General features: G+C 56.2%; 4 protein-coding genes across 4 annotated transcripts; all 4 read left to right on the plus strand.

Moving 5' to 3' along the window:
- Positions 1–2,153: 2,153 nt before the first annotated feature.
- LOC147414746 (protocadherin beta-16-like) lies at positions 2,154–5,017 on the plus strand. Its single transcript, XM_086471206.1, has 2 exons — positions 2,154–4,547; positions 4,790–5,017. Exons 1-2 carry the CDS (start codon positions 2,154–2,156, stop codon positions 5,015–5,017), a joined length of 2,622 nt encoding a protein of 873 aa, XP_086327332.1.
- A 1,789-nt stretch (positions 5,018–6,806) lies between these two features.
- LOC147414747 (protocadherin beta-15-like) lies at positions 6,807–9,248 on the plus strand. Its single transcript, XM_086471207.1, has one exon. The coding sequence runs from the start codon at positions 6,807–6,809 to the stop codon at positions 9,246–9,248; it is 2,442 nt and encodes an 813-aa protein (XP_086327333.1).
- Positions 9,249–14,847: 5,599 nt separating this feature from the next.
- On the plus strand, positions 14,848–20,140 carry LOC147414748 (protocadherin beta-16-like). The gene is made up of 5 exons (XM_086471208.1): positions 14,848–14,976; positions 16,213–16,381; positions 17,002–19,469; positions 19,710–19,869; positions 19,953–20,140. Exons 1-5 carry the CDS (start codon positions 14,848–14,850, stop codon positions 20,138–20,140), a joined length of 3,114 nt encoding a protein of 1,037 aa, XP_086327334.1.
- Positions 20,141–21,705: 1,565 nt separating this feature from the next.
- On the plus strand, positions 21,706–24,147 carry LOC147414749 (protocadherin beta-15-like). Its single transcript, XM_086471209.1, has one exon. It carries the CDS (start codon positions 21,706–21,708, stop codon positions 24,145–24,147), a length of 2,442 nt encoding a protein of 813 aa, XP_086327335.1.
- Positions 24,148–26,812: the final 2,665 nt, after the last annotated feature.

Consider the following 26,812-nt stretch of genomic DNA (forward strand, 5'->3'; position numbering starts at 1 on the left):
CCAAGAGGTGAGCAGGAGCACTGACAAGGGCACAAAGCAAATGGATTCCAGCTATCACTGTTATTTTTGCAAGGCATGAATGAGAGAAGCCAAGTTCCCAACGCATCTACTGCTGTACTTGGGCTACGGTTGGTTTTACATCAAGCTTCTGTGTTGGTGATAATGGTAGAAACTCGAGAGATAAACATGTCCCTGGAAGGCAAGAAAGGAAGACAGAGCTGACCTGGCATTTGATGTAAGTTAGTCTTTTAGGTTCTATCATGTTTCCAAAGTCAAATAGGAAATCATCAAAGATGGCTGCATCTGTGCAAAGTCCTCTAGAGGCTAAAATTCTGGGGAATCCTAAAGTCAACCATGATTGTTACTTTCTCCTGTTGATATAGTCAAGAAGTTTTTATTTTAAAACAAAAGAGGAAATCAGCGAATTTCTAGGACTTCACCTGGTGGGTGTTGTTTGACAGTGTCAGCCTTTTTGGCAAACAAAAATAAGGGAGAAACGTCAAGGAAATCAAAGGAAATGTGTCAAAACCAAAGAGGCTTATATATATTTTTATATAGCTGTGCACATCTCCAGAACATCACGTGTGCATTTGCCGGAGCTCGCCGCTCGAGCCGCCGGAGCAGTCGCGGTGGGAGACGGTCCTCAGGGCTGGCGGTGAATTCCTGACCCCGTGGGTTTGCTCCGCTTTCCGGCGCGGATTCTGGCTCTGCCTAAGACCCCTCGCTCTGCTCTACCAGCTCCGTTTCCCCGCGGTATTCCTCCCAGGTTCACTCCTGATCTCTCACTTTAACCAAGTTTGATCCTGCCTCTAATCACTCCAGAGGAAGCTTTGCACATTCCTAGAACTCTCCTCAAACATCTCCTCATCACTTTGCTCTTTCCTGGGAGGCTATTTCTGATAACCCATGATAACATGTTTTTTGTTTGTTTCCTTTTTCCCAAGTTTCTTGTTGAACTTCTTGGAGTTTACACTTGAACGGTTCCTTTAATGGCCCATCCATCAGTGTCGGTAGATCCCTGCTCGTTGCTATTGTCTCCGTTACCTCCTGCTCGTTAGCGTTTGTGGATTTGGGGGTTTAATTCAGGAGCTCTCCTGTTTGTTCCCCTGCCTTTTGTATGCAATAGCTGTTGGCGGTGGACAGATACAGGAGTTCAGGTTTGACCTCGGAGTACAGGGGCCATTAACGAATTCCTAATCCCCTGAGGTAACATCGGAGGAGAAAGGGCTGCACACCACCGAAACGAGAAAACAGGTTGCAGCATTTCGGTGTTTGTATACGACTGAGAAGATTTTTCCACGAATGTGTGACACCCGTTATCATGGGTACAAGGTTCAGCAGGCGGCAAGGGGAGGATACTCCTGTCAATTAAGGAGGAAAAAAGTTGATGTTCTGTGTCCTTTGGGCGAGTTCTGATACACAATATGAAGAAAGCAGTATTAGGAGGACGTGTCCTAGAACTACAGCGTCATTCTAATGGGATGGTGAGCTCGGGTGATGGTGAAGCATTTGGTATCAGGACCTTTCCCTGGCACCAGCTCCCATTGTCAAGAGCGGTGCTTCTCTGGTCCGCCCCACTTGCTAATTGTGCTGATTAACAAGCAGAGAAGAAAAGGCAAATCCCGGAACGCAGCCTGTGGAAGTGGCAGATCTTGCAGCGCCTCCACGCCACGGAGGAAACCCGAAGACTCTGTCTGAAGCTGTGGCGGTTGGGAGCTGGGAAGCGATGCGCAGAGCAGCGCTCTGGATGCGGAGAGGGAGCCCGCGTCCAAGCGAGGAGAGCATTTCCCCTGCGGCCATCGGCTTGGGTTTGCACGGGGAGCGCAGATTCAAGCAGCACCCTCCAAACCGGCAGCCCTGGCCCGAAGGAGAAGCCAGAAGAACTATTCCCCCTTGCGACGCTGGGTGGGGGTGTTGGCCACGGAGCGGCAGGTTCGTCTGCCCGCCCCGGGTTTGCCGGCACCGGGAGAGAGAGGAAAAAAAAATAAAGGCGTGAGAGCTTCTCGGGAAGGGCGGCGGGGCGCGCAGCCGGGGTGCTCGGGGGCTTTCGGACCCCCTTAGCCCGGGATTCCTGACCAGCACCGCTCTGCCTCGGACGCTGCTTTAAAATGCTGGGAACCACGGAGGACGGTGGATGGCTTTTCTGGAGAGGAATGGCGAGTGGGAGCCGGAGCGGTGTCAGCAAGAGGCAAGTGATCTTGTTTATTCTGGGCGTTTGCGCGTGTCAGAGCGGGGCCGAAACCCTCCGCTATTCTCTGGCGGAGGAAATGGAGAGGGACTCCTTTGTCGCCAATATTGCAAAGGACCTGGGGGTTGCTCCGGAGCAGCTGGCAGCTCGCAAGGCCCGCGTTGTGTCCGAGGGGAACGAGCAGCTTTTTCGCCTCAACCAAAACACGGGAGTCCTGACGGCCAAGGAGTCGCTGGACCGAGAGGAGATCTGTCCGCAGAGCGACACCTGCACCCTCTTTTTTAAGATATTATTTGAGAATCCGGTGCAGCTGATCCGAGGAGAGGTGGAGGTTCGTGACGTGAACGACTACCCCCCCGTGTTCCCGGAGAAAGAGATGGTTTTAGAGATTCCCGAAACGACACTTCTCGGGTCCCGTTTTCCTCTGGAAAGCGCCCGGGACAAGGACGTGGGCAGCAACGGCTTGCAGAACTACAGCCTCGGATCCAATTCGCATTTCTCCCTCGCTCTCAGAACAAGGAAAAGTGGAGAAAAATACGCGGAGCTTGTGCTAGAGCGGCAGCTGGACCGTGAAGAGCAGCCGGAGCTGAATTTACTCCTCACCGCCACCGACGGGGGCTCGCCACCCAGGTCGGGCACTGCTCAGATCCGGATCGTGGTGCTGGATGCCAATGACAACACCCCGATCTTCAGTCGGGAGGTGTACGAGGTGCGCCTGGCCGAGAACAGCCCCCCGGAGCAGCTGGTGGTGAGAGTGGCGGCCGCGGATCCCGACGAAGGGTCCTACGGGCAAGTGCGGTACGCCTTCACCCAGACATCGGAGCGGTCCCGGCAGCTCTTCGAGCTGAACCCCGCCACCGGGGAGATACGGGTCGCGGGCAATCTGGACTTCGAGGAAGAGAAAAATCACGAGATGATGGTGAAAGCCACGGACGGCGGGGGGCTGTCTGCGCATTGCAAAGTGCAGGTGGAGGTCCTGGACGTGAACGACAACGCCCCCGAGATAGCGCTCACCTCCCTCAGCGCCTCCATTCCCGAGGACGCGCCGCCGCGCACCGTGGTGGCCCTGTTCAGTGTGCGGGACCGGGACTCCGGGGACAACGGCAGGACGGAGTGCGTGATCGACGGGGACTTGCCCTTCAGTCTCAGCCCCGCTTTTGACAATTACTACGAGCTGAGGACAAGCGCGGCGCTGGACAGGGAGAGGACGGCGGAGTACAACATCAGCATCACGGCCCTGGACTGGGGCGCGACGCGGCTGAGCTCTCGGGAAAGCCTCTTGGTGCAGATCTCGGACGTGAACGACAACGCCCCCGAGTTCACCCAGGAGGTTTACACGCTGTGGGTCACGGAGAACAACAGCCCCATGCTGCGCATCGGCAGCGTGAACGCCACGGACGCCGACGCGGGCAAAAACGCGCGCGTAAACTACGCGCTGGTGCGGCAGGAGGGCAAGGAGCAGCCCGACGTGTCGGTCAGCTCTGAAAACGGCGACGTCTACGTCCTCCGGCCGCTGGACTTCGAGGAGGTGCGCGCCTTCGAGGTGGCGGTGCGCGCCGCCGACGGCGGCTCGCCGCCGCTCAGCGCCCAGGCGGTGCTACGCGTGGTGGTGCGGGACGAGAACGACAACGCGCCCGTCGTGCTGCACCCGCCCGCCGAGAGCAGCGCGGCGGCGGGCGAGCTGGTGCCGCGCTGGGCGCGGGCGGGCTACCTGGTGGCCAAGGTGGTGGCGGTGGACGCGGACGCGGGTCAGAACGCGTGGCTGTCGTACGAGCTGGCCAAGGCGACGGAGCCGGGGCTGTTCCGCGTGGGGCTGCACAGCGGCGAGGTGCGGACGGCGCGGGCCGTGGCGGAGCGCGACGCGCCCCGGCAGCGGCTCGTCGTGCTGGTGCGGGACCGCGGGCAGCCGCCGCGCTCCGCCACCGCCACCCTCGGCATCGCGCTGGTCGACGGCTTCTCCGACGCCCATCTGCGGGGGAGCGAGGAGGCGCCGGCCGCCGAGCCCGACGGGCCGCTGACCCTCTCCCTCATCGCCTGCCTGGCGTGCGTGTCGGCGCTGTTCGTGGCCACCGCGGTGGCCACCGTGGTGGCGAAGGTGCGGCGGGCCAGGCGGAGCGAGGCGGAGCCCTTGCCCACGTTCCCGAGGGCTGCCACGGAGAGCAACGCGGGCTCCCTGCCCCGCAGCTACGTCTACGACGTCTGCTTCGCCGCCGGCACCGTCAACAGCGAGTTCCGGTTCCTCAGGCCCCTCTTGCCCTGCCTCCCCGCCGGGCTGCCCCCCGGCCCGGGCGACCAGCGGAGCTCGGTGTGCTCGCAAGAGGCGGCCAACGTGGGCGAAGAAGGCGACTGGGCTGCACAGGTGAGGGACCTGCCCGGGCCGAGGCGATGGGGGGAGCGGGGAGGGAGCAGCGCGGCGTGAGGCGGTTCTCCCCTGGCAGTAAGGACTACCGACGTGGCGGCGGTGGTGGTGGAGGAGCCACGAGGGCGGGAGGGGAGGGTAGAAGGGGTCTCAGAGCCTCTGGCGGGGGCCTCCCGGGAGGACCCGGCTCGGCTGAGCTGATCCCGAAGCGCTGAATAACGGCGCCCTCTCATTCGCCTTAGCTCAAAACTTTGGCCCGTGAGAAGACGGGAAGTAGGGCTATAGATGTGCGCGCCACGCAGCCGGTCCTGTCCCCGCACCGTGCAGAGCCCGTAGGGACCCAGAGCAGGAACGACCCCGCCCCTAGGGACACGTCCTCCCGGAGGCGGCAGCCCCGGCAACGTAGTGGTCCCGTCCCGTGTAAAGAGGGACTACGGGGACGACGGTGCAGAGGGGTGACACATCACTGACGGTGTCCCCTGCAGTGCTGTTAGGAGCTGGTCCTCGGCGCTGCCATGTGCCTTTCCGCAGGGCGGCGGCAGTGCTGAACTCAAAGTGTCCTACATGCTGCTGGAGGGCACGGAAATAAATTCCCCTGCATTTTTGTGGTTTGGATGAACAGCATTGTTCAGGATAATTTGGATATCGAGGCCTTACAGCGCAGCCTCCCTGTGCCTTCCTTTGTGATTTCCGCAGTGGAGGCTGGTTCCCAGCTTTCGATTGTCACCGTCCAGGCCAGAGACCCACCGCCCGGTCCAGCCTCCTCTTTGGCTCTGGGTAGAGCAGAGTGGCGTCACACGCGCAGTGGTCTCAGACCCCTAAGCTTCTCGCCGCTGCTGCTTCCCTTCAAAGGCGACCCTCGGCTCTCTGTTCTTTGCAGGGCAGAGCTTCCCTCTCCGAAGACACGGCTCCCAGACGTGCGGAAGCAGCTTGCCCTGCAAACAGGGGGATGGAGTTACGTGACAATTCCGATCCAAACCCTTGGCTCACCCATCAGTAAGTGGGGAGAAAGACAAGCCTGTCTGTCCTCACCGGCTGACGTCCTCACAGGGAAAAGAGAACGGAGAGAGAAACACGCACCAAAAAATTACCAGGGAGGTGCAAGCCTTCTCTGTGAGACAGCAAAACCGCTCTCCTCTTGAGCAGTCCTTTATTCTTGTAGGTATTTTGTAATTGTGATACGGATGGAGGAGGAAGTCTGTGTTGCATGTTGATTACATCGAGACTTGGTGTATGATTGTGAGAGTGCTACTGCTCCTAGATGTTCAGGGAAACACTGAAAAGTGGAAGCAGATCTTCAAGATGACTTCTTCCTACATCACTTTTTCTGTGCATTGTTTTTTTTTTTTTTTCTTATGCAGAGGGGTCTGTAATGATGTCTTAATTTTCTGCAGTCTGTTCAATAGCAGGGCAGAAATATATTAAGAAAATTAAGCTGTACTTGCAAAGGATTTCCTTATTATGACCAAGCAGAAACTGATTCCACTCGAAACGGCTGACATTGTCACTCTTTCCATAACTGACCAGGAGTTTACTGGTTCTCCATAGTGTCAAGAGTGAGCTTTGAGCAATGTATTTTTGTTTTTGGTTTTTTTTTTTTTTTTCTGGGCAACTTAAAGTTGAAATGAGCATGTCAATATTTTTGAGTATCAGGTCGTAGAGAATTCAAAGCACCGCTTCTCGTTTTACAGACTAAAACGTTTACAATAACCTTAAGGCACTGTAGAAGATAGGAGGTAACGAAGCTTTCGGGTTTCGCTTCTTTTCATTACCGGTGATGATCTATAGAGGAATGCGATGTTTGCTGTAAGCCACACGTTTTTAGGAGTCAACGGCGTGATGCCAGGAGAGAGGAAAAGCTGTCGCGCACGGGTCGGTGTGGCAGCGCGGGCAGCGGGCGGCGGCGGGCGCAGTCCCGCTGCGGGCCGCAGGGTGGTGCTGCCGGCCAAGGCGACGCCGAGCGGCTGCGGAGGGAGGCGGCCGAGCCCGGCCCGGCCCTGCCCAGCGCAGCCCAGCCCCGCCGAGCCGAGCCGAGCCGAGCCGAGCCGGGCAGCAGCGGCGGTGGCGGCGGTCGGCGGCGAGCGGTGCCCCGTGCCAGCCGCTGCCGGGCCAGGGCGGCCGCGCTGCGCCCCGCCAGCCGGAGTCGGCGAGAGGGAGGGCGCCCGCCCGCCGCCCCGCCGCGCTGCTGCCGGGCGCCGCTGCTTCCCGCGGAGGACTGCGCGGCCGAGGCGCGAGACGGAGGCTGTCCGCCGGCCCGCCATGGCGATCGCAAGGCAAGTGCTTTGTCTCTCTGCTCTCCTCTCCCTGCCGCACGCGCGCCCCGAGCCCCTCCGCTACTCCGTAGCCGAGGAGGGCGAGAGCGGCTCCGTGGTGGCCAACGTGGCGGAGGACGCGGGGCTGGCCCCGGCGCAGCTCTCGGCTCGCCGCGCCCGCCTCGCCTCGGAGGACGGCCGGCAGCCCTTGCGCTTAGACCGCGGCACCGGCCGCCTCGTCGTGGCGCAGAGGCTGGACCGGGAGGAGCTGTGCGGGCAGTCCGCGACGTGCACGCTGCCCTTCGAGCTGCTGCTGGCAGAGCCGCTGCAGTTCTTTCGGGTCGAGGTGGCGGTGGAGGACATCAACGACCACTCGCCCGTTTTCCCGGAGGAACAAGTCACTTTTAAGATCCCGGAAAGGAGCGACCCGGGCTCTCGTTTCCCGCTGGAGGGGGCTCGGGACCTGGATGTTGGCAGCAACAGCATCCAGGCGTACAGAATCGCTCCCGACAACGAGTACTTTACTGTCTCCTTTGAGAGTCAGAGTGAGAACGACAAACAGGTGGAACTGGTCCTGGAAAAGCCGCTAGATAGAGAGGAGCAGGAGGAAATGAGTTTCAGTCTCATCGCTGTGGATGGAGGCTCTCCACCCAGGAGCGGGACCACCCAGATCCACGTTGACGTTCTAGACGTAAATGACAATGCGCCCGTCTTTACACAGAAACTGTACGTTGGGCAGGTTTTGGAAAACGCCCCAGAGGGCTCTGTGGTTCTCCGCGTGGTGGCAACAGATCTGGACGCGGGACCTAATGGGGACATTGTCTATCAGTTCAGCCAAGCGGTGGGCCAGAGCAGCTCAGCATTTGTGATTGACCCCACGAGTGGTGAAATTAAACTCACAAAGCCTCTGGACTTTGAGGCAGCAGAGACCCACGAGCTCAGCGTGCGGGCCACGGACGGTGGGGGCCTCTCAGCAATCTGCAAGGTGTTGGTGGAGGTGGTGGATGTGAATGACAATGCACCGGAGCTGGTGGTCAGTTCCTTCAGCAGCCCCCTCCCCGAGAACGCATCACCTGGGACAGTGGTCGCCCTCTTTACTGTCAGGGACCGGGATGCTGGTGCCAACGGGAAGCTCTCCTGTGCCCTTGAGGACCAGTTCTTGTTCTCCCTGCGGCCGGCCTACAAGAATTACTATGAGCTGGTGACTGTGAGCACACTAGACCGTGAGGAGACGGCTCAGTACATCCTGACTGTCATAGCAGCAGATGCGGGGACACCTCCTCTCACGACCACCCAGACCTTCACGGTGGACATCTCCGATGTCAACGACAATGCACCTGTCTTCAACCAGACATCGTACACCATGCACGTGCGTGAGAACAATGTCCCCACAGTGCTCGTTGGAGCCGTCAGTGCCAGGGATGCTGATGTGGGGCCCAATGCCAAGGTGACCTATTCGCTGGCACCATCCCACCCCACGGAGCAGCCTCCCTGCTCCTGCATCTCCATCAACTCTGAGAACGGGCACATCTTTGTGCTGCGGTCCCTGGACTACGAGCAGGTGAGGCAGATTGAGGTCTCGGTGAGTGCCTCCGATGCGGGGTCTCCCCCTCTTAGTGCCAGCGTCACCCTGCGCCTTGTTGTGGTGGATGAGAACGACAATGCGCCGTTGGTGCTGCACCCAGCGCAGGACAGCAGCCCACCATCCAGCGAGCTGGTGCCCACATCGGCTGAGGCGGGGTACCTCATCTCCAAAGTGGTGGCCGTTGATGCCGACTCAGGACAGAACTCGTGGCTTTCGTACCACCTGCTGAGGGCCACTGACCCCGGGCTGTTTGCAGTGGGTGCCCAAAGCGGGGAGGTGAGGCTGAGGAGGCCAGTGACAGAGAGAGACGCCGTGAAGCAGAAGCTCGTCGTCCTGGTGCGAGACAACGGGCGGCCCCCGCTGTCAGCCACTGCAGCACTGAGTGCACTCCTGCTCAATGACTTCTCAGACATGCGTCTACCACACAGCAGCCTGGCCACAGAAGATGAGGGTGGCTCCCTGACTACCTATTTAATCATTTCATTGGTCCTCGTCTCACTGCTCTTCCTCGTGTCCACAGCAGCCTTTGTCACTTGCAAGGTGTGCAAGAGCAAGGCGCTGAAGGGTGGACACGTGCTTTATGGCCCCGGTAACCTGCAGAGTGACCTGGCTGATGCAGCCACTGCGGGGACCCTGCCCCACGCCTATTGCTACGAGATCAGCCTCACGACGGGCTCGGGCAACAGCGAGTTCAAGTTCCTGAAGCCCATCCTCCCCAGCCTGCCACCACAGCAGTGTACTATGATGGGGGGCACCGAGGATGAACAGGATTTCCCCCATGGCCCTGTAGCTGTGGAGAACACGGCAGCAGAGAATGCAGAGATGCTCTCTGGGGAACAGTTCAATAGTCTTTCCTTTAACTAGTGTGGAGTCAGCAGAGCCAGAGGCTTCATGCCTTGTGATAGGAAAGGATCCCAGCTACAGCATGTGGCAATGGTTCCTCCAGAGTAAACATGTATTTGCAAGCAGTATCTTGGACTTTCCTGAAATTCTTAGTCGAGAGAAAGGTTGATTCCCCCCTAAAAAAAAAAAACAAAAAAACCCCAAAAAAAACAAATAAAACAAACTATAGTCTCCTCAGCCAGGCTACAATATGTTTCTGCTCTTTTACAACAATTTCTGAAATGCTTCGAGAGTGGAACTAGTTCCAGGCACCCGCCTAAGTTCTTGTCTTACTTCCTGTGAGGCAAGACTGTGATCTTCTTATTCTGTGCTGTAGTGAAATGGCACGGTCGGGCAGACAAATCACACGCTCGCTGAAATGCGCGTTACCCTCCTCCCGGGTCAGGAAACAAGGCAGTTGTGAGGGCTGTGTTACAATGTGGTGCAAGCACGAGGCTCTTTCTTCTCTGCGTTCTGGATGTGTCTGTCTGTGATGTGTGGGCTCGGTGTGTTTTGCCTTCTGGTCGCTATGTCTGTCTGTACAGGCCTGTTGTGCCTGCACTTGCTGCACAAAGGCTGCCCGGTGAAGCAGGGAGTTGTGCACATCCAGCTGCTGTGATGCCTGTAATTCCAGCTCATCAGGCAAGAAGGGTATTTTGACTCTTTGAGTACAGCAGTCTCCTCTTCTCTCGGGAAGAGCAACAAAATGCACAACAAGATCTTCCTCTGTCTTTTAAGAGGGGGTCGGGTGGGCTGTCTCCTTGGGATTGCCTTGGACATAAAGCAGCACTAACGGTGTTCGCATAGGCTGTAACTGTAGGGAGATGAGATAACATGTTCATTGGTTTTGGGTAGATTGTTAGGAAAGTCCACAAGTGATTTCAAAGACTATTTTGTGAAGGGAGAATCGAGATGAATTTCAGAAACAGATTTTGCTTTTGGTCTTGTGATTGTTTTTCCAGAATCCGGAGGCTTGTTGAGGGGAGAGGAAAGCTGTCCTGATATGAATTTTTGGGTTTGTGTTAAAGCATTTGCATTCTTCTTTTTGCCCTTTCTCCTTCGACTCTGGGAACTATGTTTGAGCCTAGTCTTACCTATTCCTCTTAAGAACGACTGTCACCCCATGTATAAAGGCAGTGTGGCACGGAATATTTGGAGACCCTCACGCTGTGTTGGCCTGCAGTTGTGAAGTGTACCGTTGTAAACTGAGATACCCTTGTGTGTAAAAGTGAAATAAAGAGGACAGACAAATGCCTTGTGTGGAGACATAGTCCTTGTAGAGCTGTTCTTGCTGGTCAAATTCTCTGTCAAATTCTTAAAGGCCAGGATTTTTTTCCTCATTTCATCCCTTGGCTGAGATAAGGGTGAGTGGGTACATTTCTTCAGTTTGAAGCCGCAGCAGACAGAGCATTCAGGGAAATGGTGGGGAGCAGGGAATTGCTGGCAGGCCTCTGCTTGTCTTCTGAGCACTGAGATTCTGGCTGCAACAGGGTCCAGTTGGATCAAAGTCAGGGAAAACCGGCCCCTACCCTAAGAGGGGACCTGGATGTGCAAATGCTTCTGCAAAGCAGAGGGGTGGGGGAATGAGCTTTCCAAGTCTCCTGGCAGCTCCAGGTGCAGATGAAAAATATGAGGTGTTGGAGCACAAAGTGGTTTTGACACTACAGGTGTAGGAGTTGCAGGAGATGGAAGGCCCAAAGAAAGCATTCATGTTCCTTTGGAAAATATTTAGGGGAGCACAAGGAGGTGGGCATTTGGTGAGCAAAAATTGCTAGCAGGGAGAGCTCTGCTTTCTGGAAATGCAGAGGACTCCAGCCATCCCTTCTGCAAGGCCTCATAAAAAGGTAATTCCTGAGGTCAGGCTGGAGTAGTAATGCTGACCAGAAGATGTCTGTATATTGAGGGGAGAATGATCCCTAATCCAGTTAACCTGAGTAGAATCATAAAATCATTTGGGTTGGAAAAGATCCTCGAGATCATCAGGTCCAACTGTTAACCTTACACTATAGAAAACCATGCCTGTGAGGTCCATGTCCAGGGATAGTGACTCAATACTTTACTGGGCAGCCTGTGCCAGTGCTTGACAATCCTTTTGCTGAAGAAATGTTTCTAATATCCAATCTAAACCTCCCCTGGAGCTACTTGAAGTTTACAAACAAGGAGCTCACAAGCAGCTCCCAGTTGCTACTGGCGACAAAGCCACCTGCGAGCAAGAAGTCCACATGCAAACTTCTTTAACTGTGTCACTAGAAATGGTGAATAGAATTGTTGTCTTGCAGGAAAGTCCTACAATGGCTTGAATGCGTGGAACAGGGGCACTCTTTCTTTCTTGTCACCAGGGTCTGCACGGCATGCTGTGTGTGGCCTGAGTCCTGGGCAAAGCTAGTCTGCTGAGAGTTGTGCCCATCTAAAGGGATGTAGGATTATCTATGCTAATCTCTTCCAACATTATGAGCTGTAATATACAGAGTTGGCAATGACATCTTAGAGAATCAGGGTGTCTCTCTTCCTGAGGTGACAAGGAACCAGCACCTGCTGGTGTAAACAAGCTGGATTTCGGGTCATTCCAGCTCGAGGGTCTGGCTGTCTGCTGCAGTTCATAACTTGATGGCTTATTACAGTTTTTACCCTGTGAGAAGGGGAGGCTGTTTCCTGCATTGCAGGGCCTGAACACACTGCTGAGCTTTCCCAAGGGGGTCATTTTAGGTGTTTTTTAAGGAGGAAAACTTCTTATGCCCTTCATAGCCCTCCCAGAGGGGATGTGATATTGGACCTGTTGATCAGCAACACAAGGTAGGTAATCGGAGATGTCCAGCTGGGAGGCAGCCTGGGCTGCAGTGATCACGCACTGGTGGAGTTTGTAGTCCTGAGGGATACGGGTCAGGAAAGAGAAAAGTTGGGACCCTGCATTTCAGGAAAGCAAACTTCCAGCTATTCAAGGAGTTAGTCAGTGGGACCCCCTGGGAAACTGCCCTTGGGGACAAGGGAGCAGGGCAGAGCCAGCAGATCTTTAAGGCTGCTTTCCACAGAGCGCAAGAGCTCTCGACCTGCAAGTGTAAGAAATCAGTACTGTATAATATTGTCATGGGTAAGGCTTTAACCAGGACAGAAATCTTCATCAACAACATAGAGAGTGGGATTGAGGAGAGCAGGGGACAGCAGCAAAATGCACCACAAGATCTTCCTTTGACCCATAAGAGGGGGCCGGTTGGGCTGTCTCCTTGGCATTGCCTTGAATTATAGCAGCACTAATGGTGTAGGGATAGAGGGGAATTGAATGGAAATTAGCATATCATTGTATAGCATAGCACAGCATAGCATAGAATAGTAGAGAATAGACTATTTCAGTTGGAAGGGACCTGCAATGATCATCTAGTCCAACTGCTCAATTGCTTCACAGCTGACCAAAAGTTAAAGCATGTTATTAAGGGTATTATCCAAATGCCTCATAAACCCAGAGAGGTTTGGGGCATTGACCACCCTTTGATCATTGACCACCATTGACCACCCATTCCCTAGGAAGCCTGTTCCAGTGTTTTGGTCACCTTCTCAATAAACAAATGCTTCCTAATATCAAACCTGAACCTCCCGTGGTGCAGCTTTGAACCATTCACTTATGTCCTGTCACTGGATATGAGGGAGAAGAGCTCTGCATCTCTCGATACACTTCTCCTTCGGAAGAAGCTCGAGAGAGCAATGAGGTGGCCCCAAGCCTCCTCTTCACCGAACTAGACAAACTCAAATCCTTAGCCACTTCCCACAGGACATTCCTTCCAGTCCTATCACCAACTTTGTTCCTTGCCTCTGGATGCAGTCCAGTACCTTTGCATCCATCTTAAATTGTGGTGCCCAGAACTGCACACAGGACTCGAGATGAGGCCGCACCAACGCCAAATGCAGCGGGTTAATCACCACTTTTGAGCAGCTGCTCATGCTGTGTTCAATGCGCTGCAGGGTGCGGTTTGCGCTCTTGGCTGCCAGGGCACACTGCTGACTCCTGTTGAGCCTTTTGTGACCGATCACTCCCAGATCCCCTTCTGCAGGGCTGCTTTCCAGCCGCTTGTCTCCCAGTTTCTCCTTGTGCCCGGTGCTACTCCATTCCAGGTGCAGATTCTGGCTGTTGAGCCTGTTGAATTTCATGCCATTGATGATTACCCAGTGCTCCAATCTATCTAGATCCCTCTGCATGTCCTCTTGTCCCTCAAGGCGGTCAACAGCACCTCCCAGTTTGGTATCGTCAGCCAAACTACTAATGGTGCATTCACCTCCTGTATCCAGGTCATTGATTAAAATGTTGAAGGGAATAGGCTTTAGAATTGAATGCTCAGGAACACCACTGGTGACCATTTACCAGCCCCATGTAGCCCCCCATCACTACAACCCTTTGAGCTCTGCCCTTCAGCCAGTTCTTTACCCGGCTCTCCATGAAGCTGCTCATCTCACAGTTGGACAAAGTGTGCGGAAGGATCCTCTGAGGGACAGTATCATACTCCAGAAAAACTACATTAACTGCCATCCCGTCATCCATGAGGTGGGTGACCTCATCACAGAAGGATATCAAATTAGTTAAACAGGACTCTTCCCTGTCCTGTTTGCTTTCCGTGTTGACTGTGCCTGATGATTGCATTGTTCTTGAAATGCCTTTCAGTAGTACCCAGGATGATCTTCTCCATAATTTCTCCAGGAACTGAAGGTGGACTAACTGGTCTGTGGTTTCCTGGATCTTCCCTCACGCCCTTCTTTGTAAATTGGAAGAACATTGGCTAACTTCCAGTCAGCAGGGACCTCCCCAGAGTCCCAAGACCTTTGGTAGGTGACCAAGAGAGTCCTGCCATGACATCTGCCAGATCCTTCAGTACTCTGGGATGAATCCAGATGAATTGAAGAAGCCAAAAGTGGGGACTGGGAGAAGGAATACTCACCCACTATAAGTGAAGTGCAGGTTCATGGCTATGTAAAGAACGTGAAGGTGTACAAGTCCGTGGGACCTGATGATATCCATCCCCGGGTCAAGAGAGACCTAGCAGACTAAGTTGCTAGGCCACGGTCCATCATATTTGAGAAGTCATGGCAGTCTGGTGAAGTGCCCAAAGACTGGAAAAGGGGAAACATCACACCCCATTTTCAAAAAGGGAAAAAAAGAAGACCTGGGCATCTTGTCACATCTGTGGCTGGCAAGATCATGGAGCAGATCCTCCTGAAGGCTCTGCTATGGCACCTGGAAAATGTGGAGGTGATTGGTGGCAGCCAGCATGGCTTCACCAAGGGAAAATCCTGCCTGAGAAATCTGGTGGCCTTTTGTGATGGAGTTCCAGAATCAATCAACAAGGGAAGAGCAAATAATGTCATCTATCTGGACTTGTGCTACGCCTTTGGCACTGTCCCTCACGACTTCCTGTTCTCCAAATGGGAAAGACATGGATTTGAGAGATGGACCACTTTGTGGATAAGAAAGTGGCTGGAAGGTCGCACTCGAAGAGTTTTGATCAATGGCTCAATGTCTGCGTGGAGACCAGTGACAAGCAGTGTTCCTCAGGGATCGGTAGTGGGACCGGTGCTATTTAACACGTTTGTCAGTGGCATGGACAGTGGCATCAAGTGCACCCTCAGCATCTTTTCCGACGACACCAAGTTGGATGGTGAGGTCAGCATGCTGGAGGGAAGGGATGCCATCCAGAGGGACCTGGGCGGACCTGGGCAGACTGGAGAGGTGGGCCCAGGCCAACCTCATGAAGTTTAACAAGGCCAAGTGCAAGGTCCTGCTCCTGGGTCAAGACAATCCCAAGCAGAATTACAGGCTGGGCGATGAGTGGATTGAGAGCAGTCCTGGGGAGAAGGACTTGGGGGTGCTGGTGGGTGACAGGATGAACCTGAGCCAACAGGGTGCGCTTGCAGCCCAAAAAGCCAACTGTATCCTGGGCTGCATCAAGAGAAGTGTGGCCAGCAGGTCGAGGGAGGCGACTCTGCCCCTCTACTCTGCCCTCGTGAAAACCCACCTTGAAATACTGCATCCAGCTCTGGTGCCCCCAACACAAGAAGGACATGGAGCTGTTGGAGAGAGTCCAGAGGAGGGCTTCCAAGATGGTCAGAGGGTTGGAACACCTTTCCTATGAGGACAGACTGAGAGAGTTGGGCTTGTTCAACCTGGTAAGAGAAGGCTCCTTGGACACCTCTTAGCGGCCTCCCAGTACCTGAAGGGGCCTACAAGAAGGCCGGGGAGGGACTTCTTACAAGGGCCTGCAGTGATAGGATTAGGAATCATGGTTGGAAGCCGAGCGATGGCAGGTTTAGCCAGGCGAGGGCAGGGGGTTGGAAGTAGTTGATCTTTGAGTTCCGTTCCAACCCAAACCATTCTATCATTCTATGAATCCCATCAGGCCCCATGGAATTGTGAACATCCAGCTGATATGGCTGATCTCGTACAATTTCAGGGTCCACAAATGCACTATTCCTACACTCGTGGTCCTCCGACTCAGGGCACCAGGTAGCCCAAGGTCTACCAGTATTATTAAAGAGCGAGACAAGGAAAGCACTGAATGCCTCCACTTCTTCTTCATCCCTATTAGTCAGGTGACCATCGTCAACAAGTACCAGTCTAATGTTTTCTTTAGACCTCTTCTTGCTATTAACATACTTAAATTAACTTTCTTGTTGACACACCACAGGGCAATTTCAGCTGTAGTAGAGCTTTGGCTTTTGGAGTCTCGTCCCTGCTCTGTAATATTGCTGCAAAGCCTGACCTTGCTCCCAGAGATCATACAATTTCTTTTTCCTCTTGAGCTCCGCGAAGAGTTGCCAGTTCAGCCAAGCTGGTCTTCTGCCCTGATTGCTCTACTTTCATGACAAAGTGGAATTGCCTGCTAATAAGCTGTAACTGGACAGAGTTGTGAAAACATGTTCATTGTCTTTGTGTGAACTGTAAGGAAACTCCATGAGTCTTTTCAAGGGACTTTTCCTGAGGATGGAATCAGACAAAGTTGGGAAAATGACCAGCCTCCGCCCCTCGGGGCCGCGGGAAAGGCCTGGGGCTCGTCCTGCTGCCCTGTTTGTCCAAGGGCGGGGGGCGGCCTCCCGGGAGCCGAGCGCGCCCGCCCGCCCGCGGGCTCTGGGCAGCGGTGAGCGGGGCAGGACGGGGGGCAGCTGCCGGCAATGATGGTGAAGCATTTGGTATCAGGACCTTTCCCTGGCACCAGCTCCCATTGTCAAGAGCGGTGCTTCTCTGGTCCGCCCCACTTGCTAATTGTGCTGATTAACAAGCAGAGAAGAGAAGGCAAATCCCGGAACGCAGCCTGTGGAAGTGGCAGATCTTGCAGCGCCTGCACGCCACGGAGGAAACCCGAAGGCTCTGTATGAAGACGTGACGGTTGGGAGCTGGGAAGCGATGCGCAGAGCAGCGCTCTGGATGCGGCGGGGGAGCCCGCGTCCAAGCGAGGAGAGCATTTCCCCTGCGGCCATCGGCTTGGGTTTGCACGGGGAGCGCAGATTCAAGCAGCACCCTCCAAACCGGCAGCCCTGGCCCGAAGGAGAAGCCAGAAGAACTATTCCCCCTTGCGACGCTGGGTGGGGGTGTTGGCCACGGAGCGGCAGGTTCGTCTGCCCGCCCCGGGTTTGCCGGCACCGGGAGAGAGAGGAAAAAAAAAATAAAGGCGTGTGAGCTGCTCGGGAAGGGCGGCGGGGCGCGCAGTCGGGGTGCTCGGGGGCTTTCGGACCCCCTTAGCCCGGGGTTCCTGACCAGCACCGCTCTGCCTCGGACGCTGCTTTAAAATGCTGGGAACCACGGAGGACGGTGGATGGCTTTTCTGGAGAGGAATGGCGAGTGGGAGCCGGAGCGGTGTCAGCAAGAGGCAAGTGATCTTGTTTATTCTGGGCGTTTGCGCGTGTCAGAGCGGGGCCGAAACCCTCCGCTATTCTCTGGCGGAGGAAATGGAGAGGGACTCCTTTGTCGCCAATATTGCAAAGGACCTGGGGGTTGCTCCGGAGCAGCTGGCAGCTCGCAAGGCCCGCGTTGTGTCCGAGGGGAACGAGCAGCGTTTTCGCCTCAACCAAAACACGGGAGTCCTGACGGCCAAGGAGTCGCTGGACCGAGAGGAGATCTGTCCGCAGAGCGATACCTGCACCCTCTTTTTTAAGATATTATTTGAGAATCCGGTGCAGCTGATCCGAGGGGAGGTGGAGGTTCGTGACGTGAACGACAACTCCCCCGTGTTCCCGGAGAAAGAGATGGTTTTAGAGATTCCCGAAACGACACTTCTCGGGTCCCGTTTTCCTCTGGAAAGCGCCCGGGACAAGGACGTGGGCAGCAACGGCTTGCAGAACTACAGCCTCGGATCCAATTCATATTTCTCCCTCGCTTTCGGAACAGGGAAAGATGGAGTAAAATACGCGGAGCTCGTGCTAGAGCGGCAGCTGGACCGTGAAGAGCAGCCGGAGCTGAATTTACCCCTCACCGCCACCGACGGGGGCTCGCCACCCAGGTCGGGCACGGCTCAGATCCGGATCGTGGTGCTGGATGCCAATGACAACACCCCGATCTTCAGTCGGGAGGTGTACGAGGTGCGCCTGGCCGAGAACAGCCCCCCGGAGCAGCTGGTGGTGAGAGTGGCGGCCGCGGATCCCGACGAAGGGTCCAACGGGCAAGTGCGGTACGCCTTCACCCAGACATCGGAGCGGTCCCGGCAGCTCTTCGAGCTGAACCCCACCACCGGGGAGGTACGGGTCGCGGGCAACCTGGACTTCGAGGAAGAGAAAAGCCACATGATGGTGGTGAAAGCCACGGACGGCGGGGGGCTGTCTGCGCATTGCAAAGTGCAGGTGGAGGTCCTGGACGTGAACGATAACGCCCCCGAGATAGCGCTCACCTCCCTCAGCGCCTCCATTCCCGAGGACGCGCCGCCGCGCACCGTGGTGGCCCTGTTCAGTGTGCGGGACCGGGACTCCGGGGACAACGGCAGGACGGAGTGCGTGATCGACGGGGACTTGCCCTTCAGTCTCAGCCCCGCTTTTGACAATTACTACGAGCTGAGGACAAGCGCGGCGCTGGACAGGGAGAGGACGGCGGAGTACAACATCAGCATCACGGCCCTGGACTGGGGCGCGACGCGGCTGAGCTCTCGGGAAAGCCTCTTGGTGCAGATCTCGGACGTGAACGACAACGCCCCCGAGTTCACCCAGGAGGTTTACACGCTGTGGGTCACGGAGAACAACAGCCCCATGCTGCGCATCGGCAGCGTGAACGCCACGGACGCCGACGCGGGCAAAAACGCGCGCGTAAACTACGCGCTGGTGCGGCAGGAGGGCAAGGAGCAGCCCGACGTGTCGGTCAGCTCTGAAAACGGCGACGTCTACGTCCTCCGGCCGCTGGACTTCGAGGAGGTGCGCGCCTTCGAGGTGGCGGTGCGCGCCGCCGACGGCGGCTCGCCGCCGCTCAGCGCCCAGGCGGTGCTACGCGTGGTGGTGCGGGACGAGAACGACAACGCGCCCGTCGTGCTGCACCCGCCCGCCGAGAGCAGCGCGGCGGCGGGCGAGCTGGTGCCGCGCTGGGCGCGGGCGGGCTACCTGGTGGCCAAGGTGGTGGCGGTGGACGCGGACGCGGGTCAGAACGCGTGGCTGTCGTACGAGCTGGCCAAGGCGACGGAGCCGGGGCTGTTCCGCGTGGGGCTGCACAGCGGCGAGGTGCGCACGGCGCGGGCCGTGGCGGAGCGCGACGCGCCCCGGCAGCGGCTCGTCGTGCTGGTGCGGGACCGCGGGCAGCCGCCGCGCTCCGCCACCGCCACCCTCGGCATCGCGCTGGTCGACGGCTTCTCCGACGCCCATCTGCGGGGGAGCGAGGAGGCGCCGGCCGCCGAGCCCGACGGGCCGCTGACCCTCTCCCTCATCGCCTGCCTGGCGTGCGTGTCGGCGCTGTTCGTGGCCACCGCGGTGGCCACCGTGGTGGCGAAGGTGCGGCGGGCCAGGCGGAGCGAGGCGGAGCCCTTGCCCACGTTCCCGAGGGCTGCCACGGAGAGCAACGCGGGCTCCCTGCCCCGCAGCTACGTCTACGACGTCTGCTTCGCCGCCGGCACCGTCAACAGCGAGTTCCGGTTCCTCAGGCCCCTCTTGCCCTGCCTCCCCGCCGGGCTGCCCCCCGGCCCGGGCGACCAGCGGAGCTCGGTGTGCTCGCAGGAGGCGGCCAACGTGGGCGAAGAAGGCGACTGGGCTGCACAGGTGAGGGACCTGCCCGGGCCGAGGCGATGGGGGGAGCGGGGAGGGAGCAGCGCGGCGTGAGGCGGTTCTCCCCTGGCAGTAAGGACTACCGACGTGGCGGCGGTGGTGGTGGTGGAGCCGCAGGCGGGAGGGGAGGGTAGAAGGGGTCTCAGAGCCACTGGCGGGGTCCTCTCGGGAGGACCCGGCACGGCTGAGCTGATCCCGAAGCGCTGAATAACGGCGCCCTCTCATTCGCCTTAGCTCAGATCTTTGGCCCGTGAGAAGACGGGAAGTAGGGCTATAGATGTGCGCGCCACGCAGCCGGTCCTGTCCCCGCACCGTGCAGAGCCCGTAGGGACCCAGAGCAGGAACGACCCCGCCCCTAGGGACACGTCCTCCCGGAGGCGGCAGCCCCGGCAACGTAGTGGTCCCGTCCCGTGTAAACAGGGACTGCGGGGACGACGGTGCAGAGGGGTGTCACATCACTGACGGTGTCCCCTGCAGTGCTGTTAGGAGCTGGTCCTCGGCGCTGCCATGTGCCTTTCCGCAGGGCGGCGGCAGTGCTGAACTCAGTGTCCTACATGCTGCTGGAGGGCACGGAGCTGGGGACCTCGGCCCTTAAATTCCCTTCTGTTTTTGTGGTTTGCATGAAGAACATTGGTCTGGGTAATTTGGATATCGAGGCCTTATAGCGCAGCCTCCCTGTGCCTTCCTTTGTGATGTCCGCAGTGGAGGCTGGTTCCCAGCTTTCGATTGTCCCCGTCCAGGTCAGAGACCCACCGCCCGGTCCAGCCTCCTCTTTGGCTCTGGGTAGAGCAGAGTGGCGTCACACGCGCAGTGGTCTCAGACCCCTAAGCTTCTCGCCGCTGCTGCTTCCCTTCAAAGGCGACCCTCGGCTCTCTGTTCTTTGCAGGGCAGAGCTTCCCTCTCCGAAGACACGGCTCCCAGACGTGCGGAAGCAGCTTGCCCTGCAAACAGGGGGATGGAGCTACGTGACAATTCCGATCCAAACCCTTGGCTCACCCACCAGTAAGTGAGGAGAAAGACAAGCCTGTCTGTCCTCACCGGCTGACGTCCTCACAGGGAAAAGAGAACGGAGAGAGAAACACGCACCAAAAAATTACCGAGGAGGTTCAAGCATTCTCTGTGAGACAGCAAACCGCTCTCCTCTTGAGCAGTCCTTTATTCTTGTAGGTATTTTGTAATTGTGATACGGATGGAGGAGGAGGTCTGTGTTGCATGTTGATTACATCGAGACTTGGTGTATGACTGTGAGAGTGCTACTGCTTCTAGATGTTCAGGGAAACACTGAAAAGTGGAAGCAGATCTTCAAGATGACTTCTTCCTACATCACTTTTTCTGTGCATTGTTTTTTTTTTTTTTTCTTATGGAGAGGGGTCTGTAATCACGTCTTAATTTTCTGCAGTCTGTTCAATAGCAAGGTAGAAACTTATTAAGAAAGTTAAGCTGTGCTTGCAAAGGATTTCCTTATTATGACCAAGCAGAAACTGATTCCACTCGAAACGGCTGACATTGTCACTCTTTCCATAACCGACCGGGAGTTTACTGGTTCTCCATAGTGTCAAGAGTAAGCTTTGAGCAATGTATTTTTGTTTTTCTTTTTGTTTTTTTTTTTTCTGGGCAACTTAAAGTTGAAATGAGCATGTCAATATTTTTGAGTATCAGGACGTAACCTTAAGGCACTGTAGAAGATAGGGGGTAACGAAGCTTTCGGGTTTCGCTTCTTTTCATTACCGGTGATGATCTATAGAGGAATGCGATGTTTGCTGTAAGCCACACGTTTTCAGGAGTCAACGGCGTGATGCCAGGAGAGAGGAAAAGCTGTCGCGCACGGGTCGGTGTGGCAGCGCGGGCAGCGGGCGGCGGCGGGCGCAGTCCCGCTGCGGGCCGCAGGGTGGTGCTGCCGGCCAAGGCGACGCCGAGCGGCTGCGGAGGGAGGCGGCCGAGCCCGGCCCGGCCCTGCCCAGCGCAGCCCAGCCCCGCCGAGCCGAGCCGAGCCGAGCCGAGCCGAGCCGAGCCGAGCCGGGCAGCAGCGGCGGTGGCGGCGGTCGGCGGCGAGCGGTGCCCCGTGCCAGCCGCTGCCGGGCCAGGGCGGCCGCGCTGCGCCCCGCCAGCCGGAGTCGGCGAGAGGGAGGGCGCCCGCCCGCCGCCCCGCCGCGCTGCTGCCGGGCGCCGCTGCTTCCCGCGGAGGACTGCGCGGCCGAGGCGCGAGACGGAGGCTGTCCGCCGGCCCGCCATGGCGATCGCAAGGCAAGTGCTTTGTCTCTCTGCTCTCCTCTCCCTGCCGCACGCGCGCCCCGAGCCCCTCCGCTACTCCGTAGCCGAGGAGGGCGAGAGCGGCTCCGTGGTGGCCAACGTGGCGGAGGACGCGGGGCTGGCCCCGGCGCAGCTCTCGGCTCGCCGCGCCCGCCTCGCCTCGGAGGACGGCCGGCAGCCCTTGCGCTTAGACCGCGGCACCGGCCGCCTCGTCGTGGCGCAGAGGCTGGACCGGGAGGAGCTGTGCGGGCAGTCCGCGACGTGCACGCTGCCCTTCGAGCTGCTGCTGGCAGAGCCGCTGCAGTTCTTTCGGGTCGAGGTGGCGGTGGAGGACATCAACGACCACTCGCCCGTTTTCCCGGAGGAACAAGTCACTTTTAAGATCCCGGAGACGAGCAACCCGGGCTCTCGTTTCCCGCTGGAGGGGGCTCGGGACCTGGATGTTGGCAGCAATAGCATCCAGGCGTACAGAATCGCTCCCGACAACGAGTACTTTACTGTCTCCTTTGGGAGCCGGAGTGAGGGTGACAAATATGTGAATCTGGTCCTGGAAAAGCCACTAGATAGAGAGGAGCAGGAGGAATTGAGTTTTAGTCTCATTGCTGTTGATGGAGGCTCTCCACCCAGGAGCGGGACCACCCAGATCCACGTTGACGTTCTAGATGTAAATGACAATGCGCCCGTCTTCACTCAGGAGCGGTATATTGGGCATGTTTTGGAAAACGCCCCAGAGGGCTCTGTGGTTCTCCGTGTGGTGGCAACTGATCTGGACGTGGGACCTAATGGGGACATTGTCTATCAGTTCAGCCAAGCAGTGGGCCAGAGCAGCTCAGCATTCGTGATTGACCCCACGAGTGGTGAAATTAAACTCACAAAGCCTCTGGACTTTGAGGCAGCAGAGACCCACGAGCTCAGCGTGCGGGCCACGGACGGTGGGGGCCTCTCAGCAATCTGCAAGGTGTTGGTGGAGGTGGTGGATGTGAATGACAATGCACCAGAGCTGGTGGTCAGTTCCTTCAGCAGCCCCCTCCCCGAGAACGCATCACCTGGGACAGTGGTCGCCCTCTTTACTGTCAGGGACCGGGATGCTGGTGCCAACGGGAAGCTCTCCTGTGCCCTTGAGGACCAGTTCTTGTTCTCCCTGCGGCCGGCCTACAAGAATTACTATGAGCTGGTGACTGTGAGCGCGCTGGACCGTGAGGAGACGGCTCAGTACATCCTGACTGTCATAGCAGCAGATGCGGGGACACCTCCTCTCACGACCACCCAGACCTTCACGGTGGACATCTCCGATGTCAACGACAATGCACCTGTCTTCAACCAGACATCGTACACCATGCATGTGCGTGAGAACAATGTCCCCACAGTGCTCGTTGGAGCCGTCAGTGCCAGGGATGCTGATGTGGGGCCCAATGCCAAGGTGACCTATTCGCTGGCACCATCCCACCCCACGGAGCGGCCTCCCTGCTCCTGCATCTCCGTGAACTCTGAGAACGGGCACGTCTTTGTGCTGCGGTCCCTGGACTACGAGCAGGTGAGGCAGATTGAGGTCTTGGTGAGTGCCTCCGATGCGGGGTCTCCCCCTCTTAGTGCCAACGTCACCCTGCGCCTTGTTGTGGTGGATGAGAACGACAATGCGCCGTTGGTGCTGCACCCAGCGCAGGACAGCAGCCCACCGTCCAGCGAGCTGGTGCCCACATCGGCTGAGGCGGGGTACCTCATCTCCAAAGTGGTGGCCGTTGATGCCGACTCAGGACAGAACTCGTGGCTTTCGTACCACCTGCTGAGGGCCACTGACCCCGGGCTGTTTGCAGTGGGTGCCCAAAGCGGGGAGGTGAGGCTGAGGAGGCCAGTGACAGAGAGAGACGCCGTGAAGCAGAAGCTCGTCGTCCTGGTGCGAGACAACGGGCGGCCCTCGCTGTCAGCCACTGCAGCACTGAGCGCACTCCTGCTCAATGACTTCTCAGACATGCGTCTACCACACAGCAGCCTGGCCACAGAAGATGAGGGTGGCTCCCTGACTACCTATTTAATCATTTCATTGGTCCTCATCTCACTGCTCTTCCTCGTGTCCACAGCAGCCTTTGTCACTTGCAAGGTGTGCAAGAGCAAGGCGCTGAAGGGTGGGCACGTGCTTTATGGCCCCGGTAACCTGCAGAGCGACCTGGCTGATGCAGCCACTGCGGGGACCCTGCCCCACGCCTATTGCTACGAGATCAGCCTCACAACGGGGTCGGGCAACAGCGAGTTCAAGTTCCTGAAGCCCATCCTCCCCAGCCTGCCACCACAGCAGTGTGCCATGATGGGGGGCACCGAGGATGAACAGGATTTTCCCCGTGGCCCTGTAGCTGTGGAGAACACGGCAGCAGAGAATGCAGGGATGCTCTCTGGGGAACAGTTCAATAGTCTTTCCTTTAACTAGTGTGGAGTCAGCAGAGACAGAGGCTTCATGCCTTGTGATAGGAAAGGATCCCAGCTACAGCGTGTGGCAATGGATCCTCCAGAGTAAATATGTATTTGCAAGCAGTATCTCGGACTTTCCTGAAATTCTTAGTCGAGAGAAAGGTTGATTCCCCCCTAAAAAAAAAAACAAAAAAACCCAAACAAAAAAAAAAACCCAACAAACTATAGTCTCCTCAGCCAGGCAACAATATGTTTCTGCTCTTTTACAACAATTTCTGAAATGCTTCGAGAGTGAAACTAGTTCCAGGCACCCGCCTAAGTTCTCGTCTTACTTCCTGTGAGGCAAGACTGTGATCTTCTTATTCTGTGCTGTAGTGAAATGGCACGGTCGGGCAGACAAATCACACGCTCGCTGAAATGCGCGTTACCCTCCTGGTGGGTCAGGAAACAAGGCAGTTGTGAGGGCTGTGTTACAATGCGGTGCAAGCACGAGGCTCTTTCTTCTCTGCGTTCTGGATGTGTCTGTCTGTGATGTGTGGGCTCAGTCTGTTTTGCCTTCTGGTCGCTATGTCTGTCTGTACAGGCCTGTTGTGCCTGCACTTGCTGCACAAAGGCTGCCCGGTGAAGCAGGGAGTTGTGCACATCCAGCTGCTGTGATGCCTGTAATTCCAGCTCATCAGGCAAGAAGGGTATTTTGACTCTTTGAGTACAGCAGTCTCCTCTTCTCTCGGGAAGAGCAACAAAACGCACAACAAGATCTTCCTCTGTCTTTTAAGAGGGGGTCGGGTGGGCTGTCTCCTTGGGATTGCCTTGGACATAAAGCAGCACTAACGGTGTTCGCATAGGCTGTAACTGTAGGGAGATGAGATAACATGTTCATTGGTTTTGGGTAGATTGTTAGGAAAGTCCACAAGTGATTTCAAAGACTATTTTGTGAAGGGAGAATCGAGATGAATTTCAGAAACGGATTTTGCTTTTGGTCTTGTGATTGTTTTTCCAGAATCCGGAGGCTTGTTGAGGGGAGAGGAAAGCTGTCCTGATATGAATTTTTGGGTTTGTGTTAAAGCATTTGCATTCTTCTTTTTGCCCTTTCTCCTTCGACTCTGGGAACTGTGTTTGAGCCTAGTCTTACCTATTCCTCTTAAGAACGACTGTCACCCCATGTATAAAGGCAGTGTGGCACGGAATATTTGGAGACGCTCACGCTGTGTTGGCCTGCAGTTGTGAAGTGTACCGTTGTAAACTGAGATACCCTTGTGTGTAAAAGTGAAATAAAGAGGACAGACAAATGCCTTGTGTGGAGACATAGTCCTTGTAGAGCTGTTCTTGCTGGTCAAATTCTCTGTCAAATTCTTAAAGGCCAGGATTTTTTTCCTCATTTCATCCCTTGGCTGAGATAAGGGTGAGTGGGTACATTTCTTCAGTTTGAAGCCGCAGCAGACAGAGCATTCAGGGAAATGGTGGGGAGCAGGGAATTGCTGGCAGGCCTCTGCTTGTCTTCTGAGCACTGAGATTCTGGCTGCAACAGGGTCCAGTTGGATCAAAGTCGGGGAAAACCAGCCCCTACCCTAAGGGGGGACCTGGATGTGCAAATGCTTCTGCAAAGCAGAGGGGTGGGGGAATGAGCTTTCCAAGTCTCCTGGCAGCTCCAGGTGCAGATGAAAAATATGAGGTGTTGGAGCACAAAGTGGTTTTGACACTACAGGTGTAGGAGTTTCAGGAGATGGAAGGCCCAAAGAAAGCATTCATGTTCCTTTGGAAAATATTTAGGGGAGCACAAGGAGGTGGGCATTTGGTGAGCAAAAATTGCTAGCAGGGAGAGCTCTGCTTTCTGGAAATGCAGAGGACTCCAGCCATCCCTTCTGCAAGGCCTCATAAAAAGGTAATTCCTGAGGTCAGGCTGGAGTAGTAATGCTGACCAGAAGATGTCTGTATATTGAGGGGAGAATGATCCCTAATCCAGTTAACCTGAGTAGAATCATAAAATCATTTGGGTTGGAAAAGATCCTCGAGATCATCGGGTCCAACTGTTAACCTTACACTATAGAAAACCATGCCTGTGAGGTCCATGTCCAGGGATAGTGACTCAATACTTTACTGGGCAGCCTGTGCCAGTGCTTGACAATCCTTTTGCTGAAGAAATGTTTCTAATATCCAATCTAAACCTCCCCTGGAGCTACTTGAAGTTTACAAACAGGGAGCTCACAAGCAGCTCCCAGTTGCTACTGGCGACAAAGCCACCTGCGAGCAAGAAGTCCACATGCAAACTTCTTTAACTGTGTCACTAGAAATGGTGAATAGAATTGTTGTCTTGCAGGAAAGTCCTACAATGGCTTGAATGCGTGGAACAGGGGCACTCTTTCTTTCTTGTCACCAGGGTCTGCACGGCATGCTGTGTGTGGCCTGAGTCCTGGGCAAAGCTAGTCTGCTGAGAGTTGTGCCCATCTAAAGGGATGTAGGATTATCTATGCTAATCTCTTCCAACACTATGAGCTGTAATATACAGAGTTGGCAATGACATCTTAGAGAATCAGGGTGTCTCTCTTCCTGAGGTGACAAGGAACCAGCACCTGCTGGTGTAAACAAGCTGGATTTCGGGTCATTCCAGCTCGAGGGTCTGGCTGTCTGCTGCAGTTCATAACTTGATGGCTTATTACAGTTTTTACCCTGTGAGAAGGGGAGGC

The sequence above is a fragment of the Leptosomus discolor genome, chromosome 10, assembly GCF_034619465.1.
Source record: "Leptosomus discolor isolate bLepDis1 chromosome 10, bLepDis1.hap2, whole genome shotgun sequence".
Taxonomy (NCBI): Eukaryota; Metazoa; Chordata; class Aves; order Leptosomiformes; family Leptosomidae; genus Leptosomus; species Leptosomus discolor.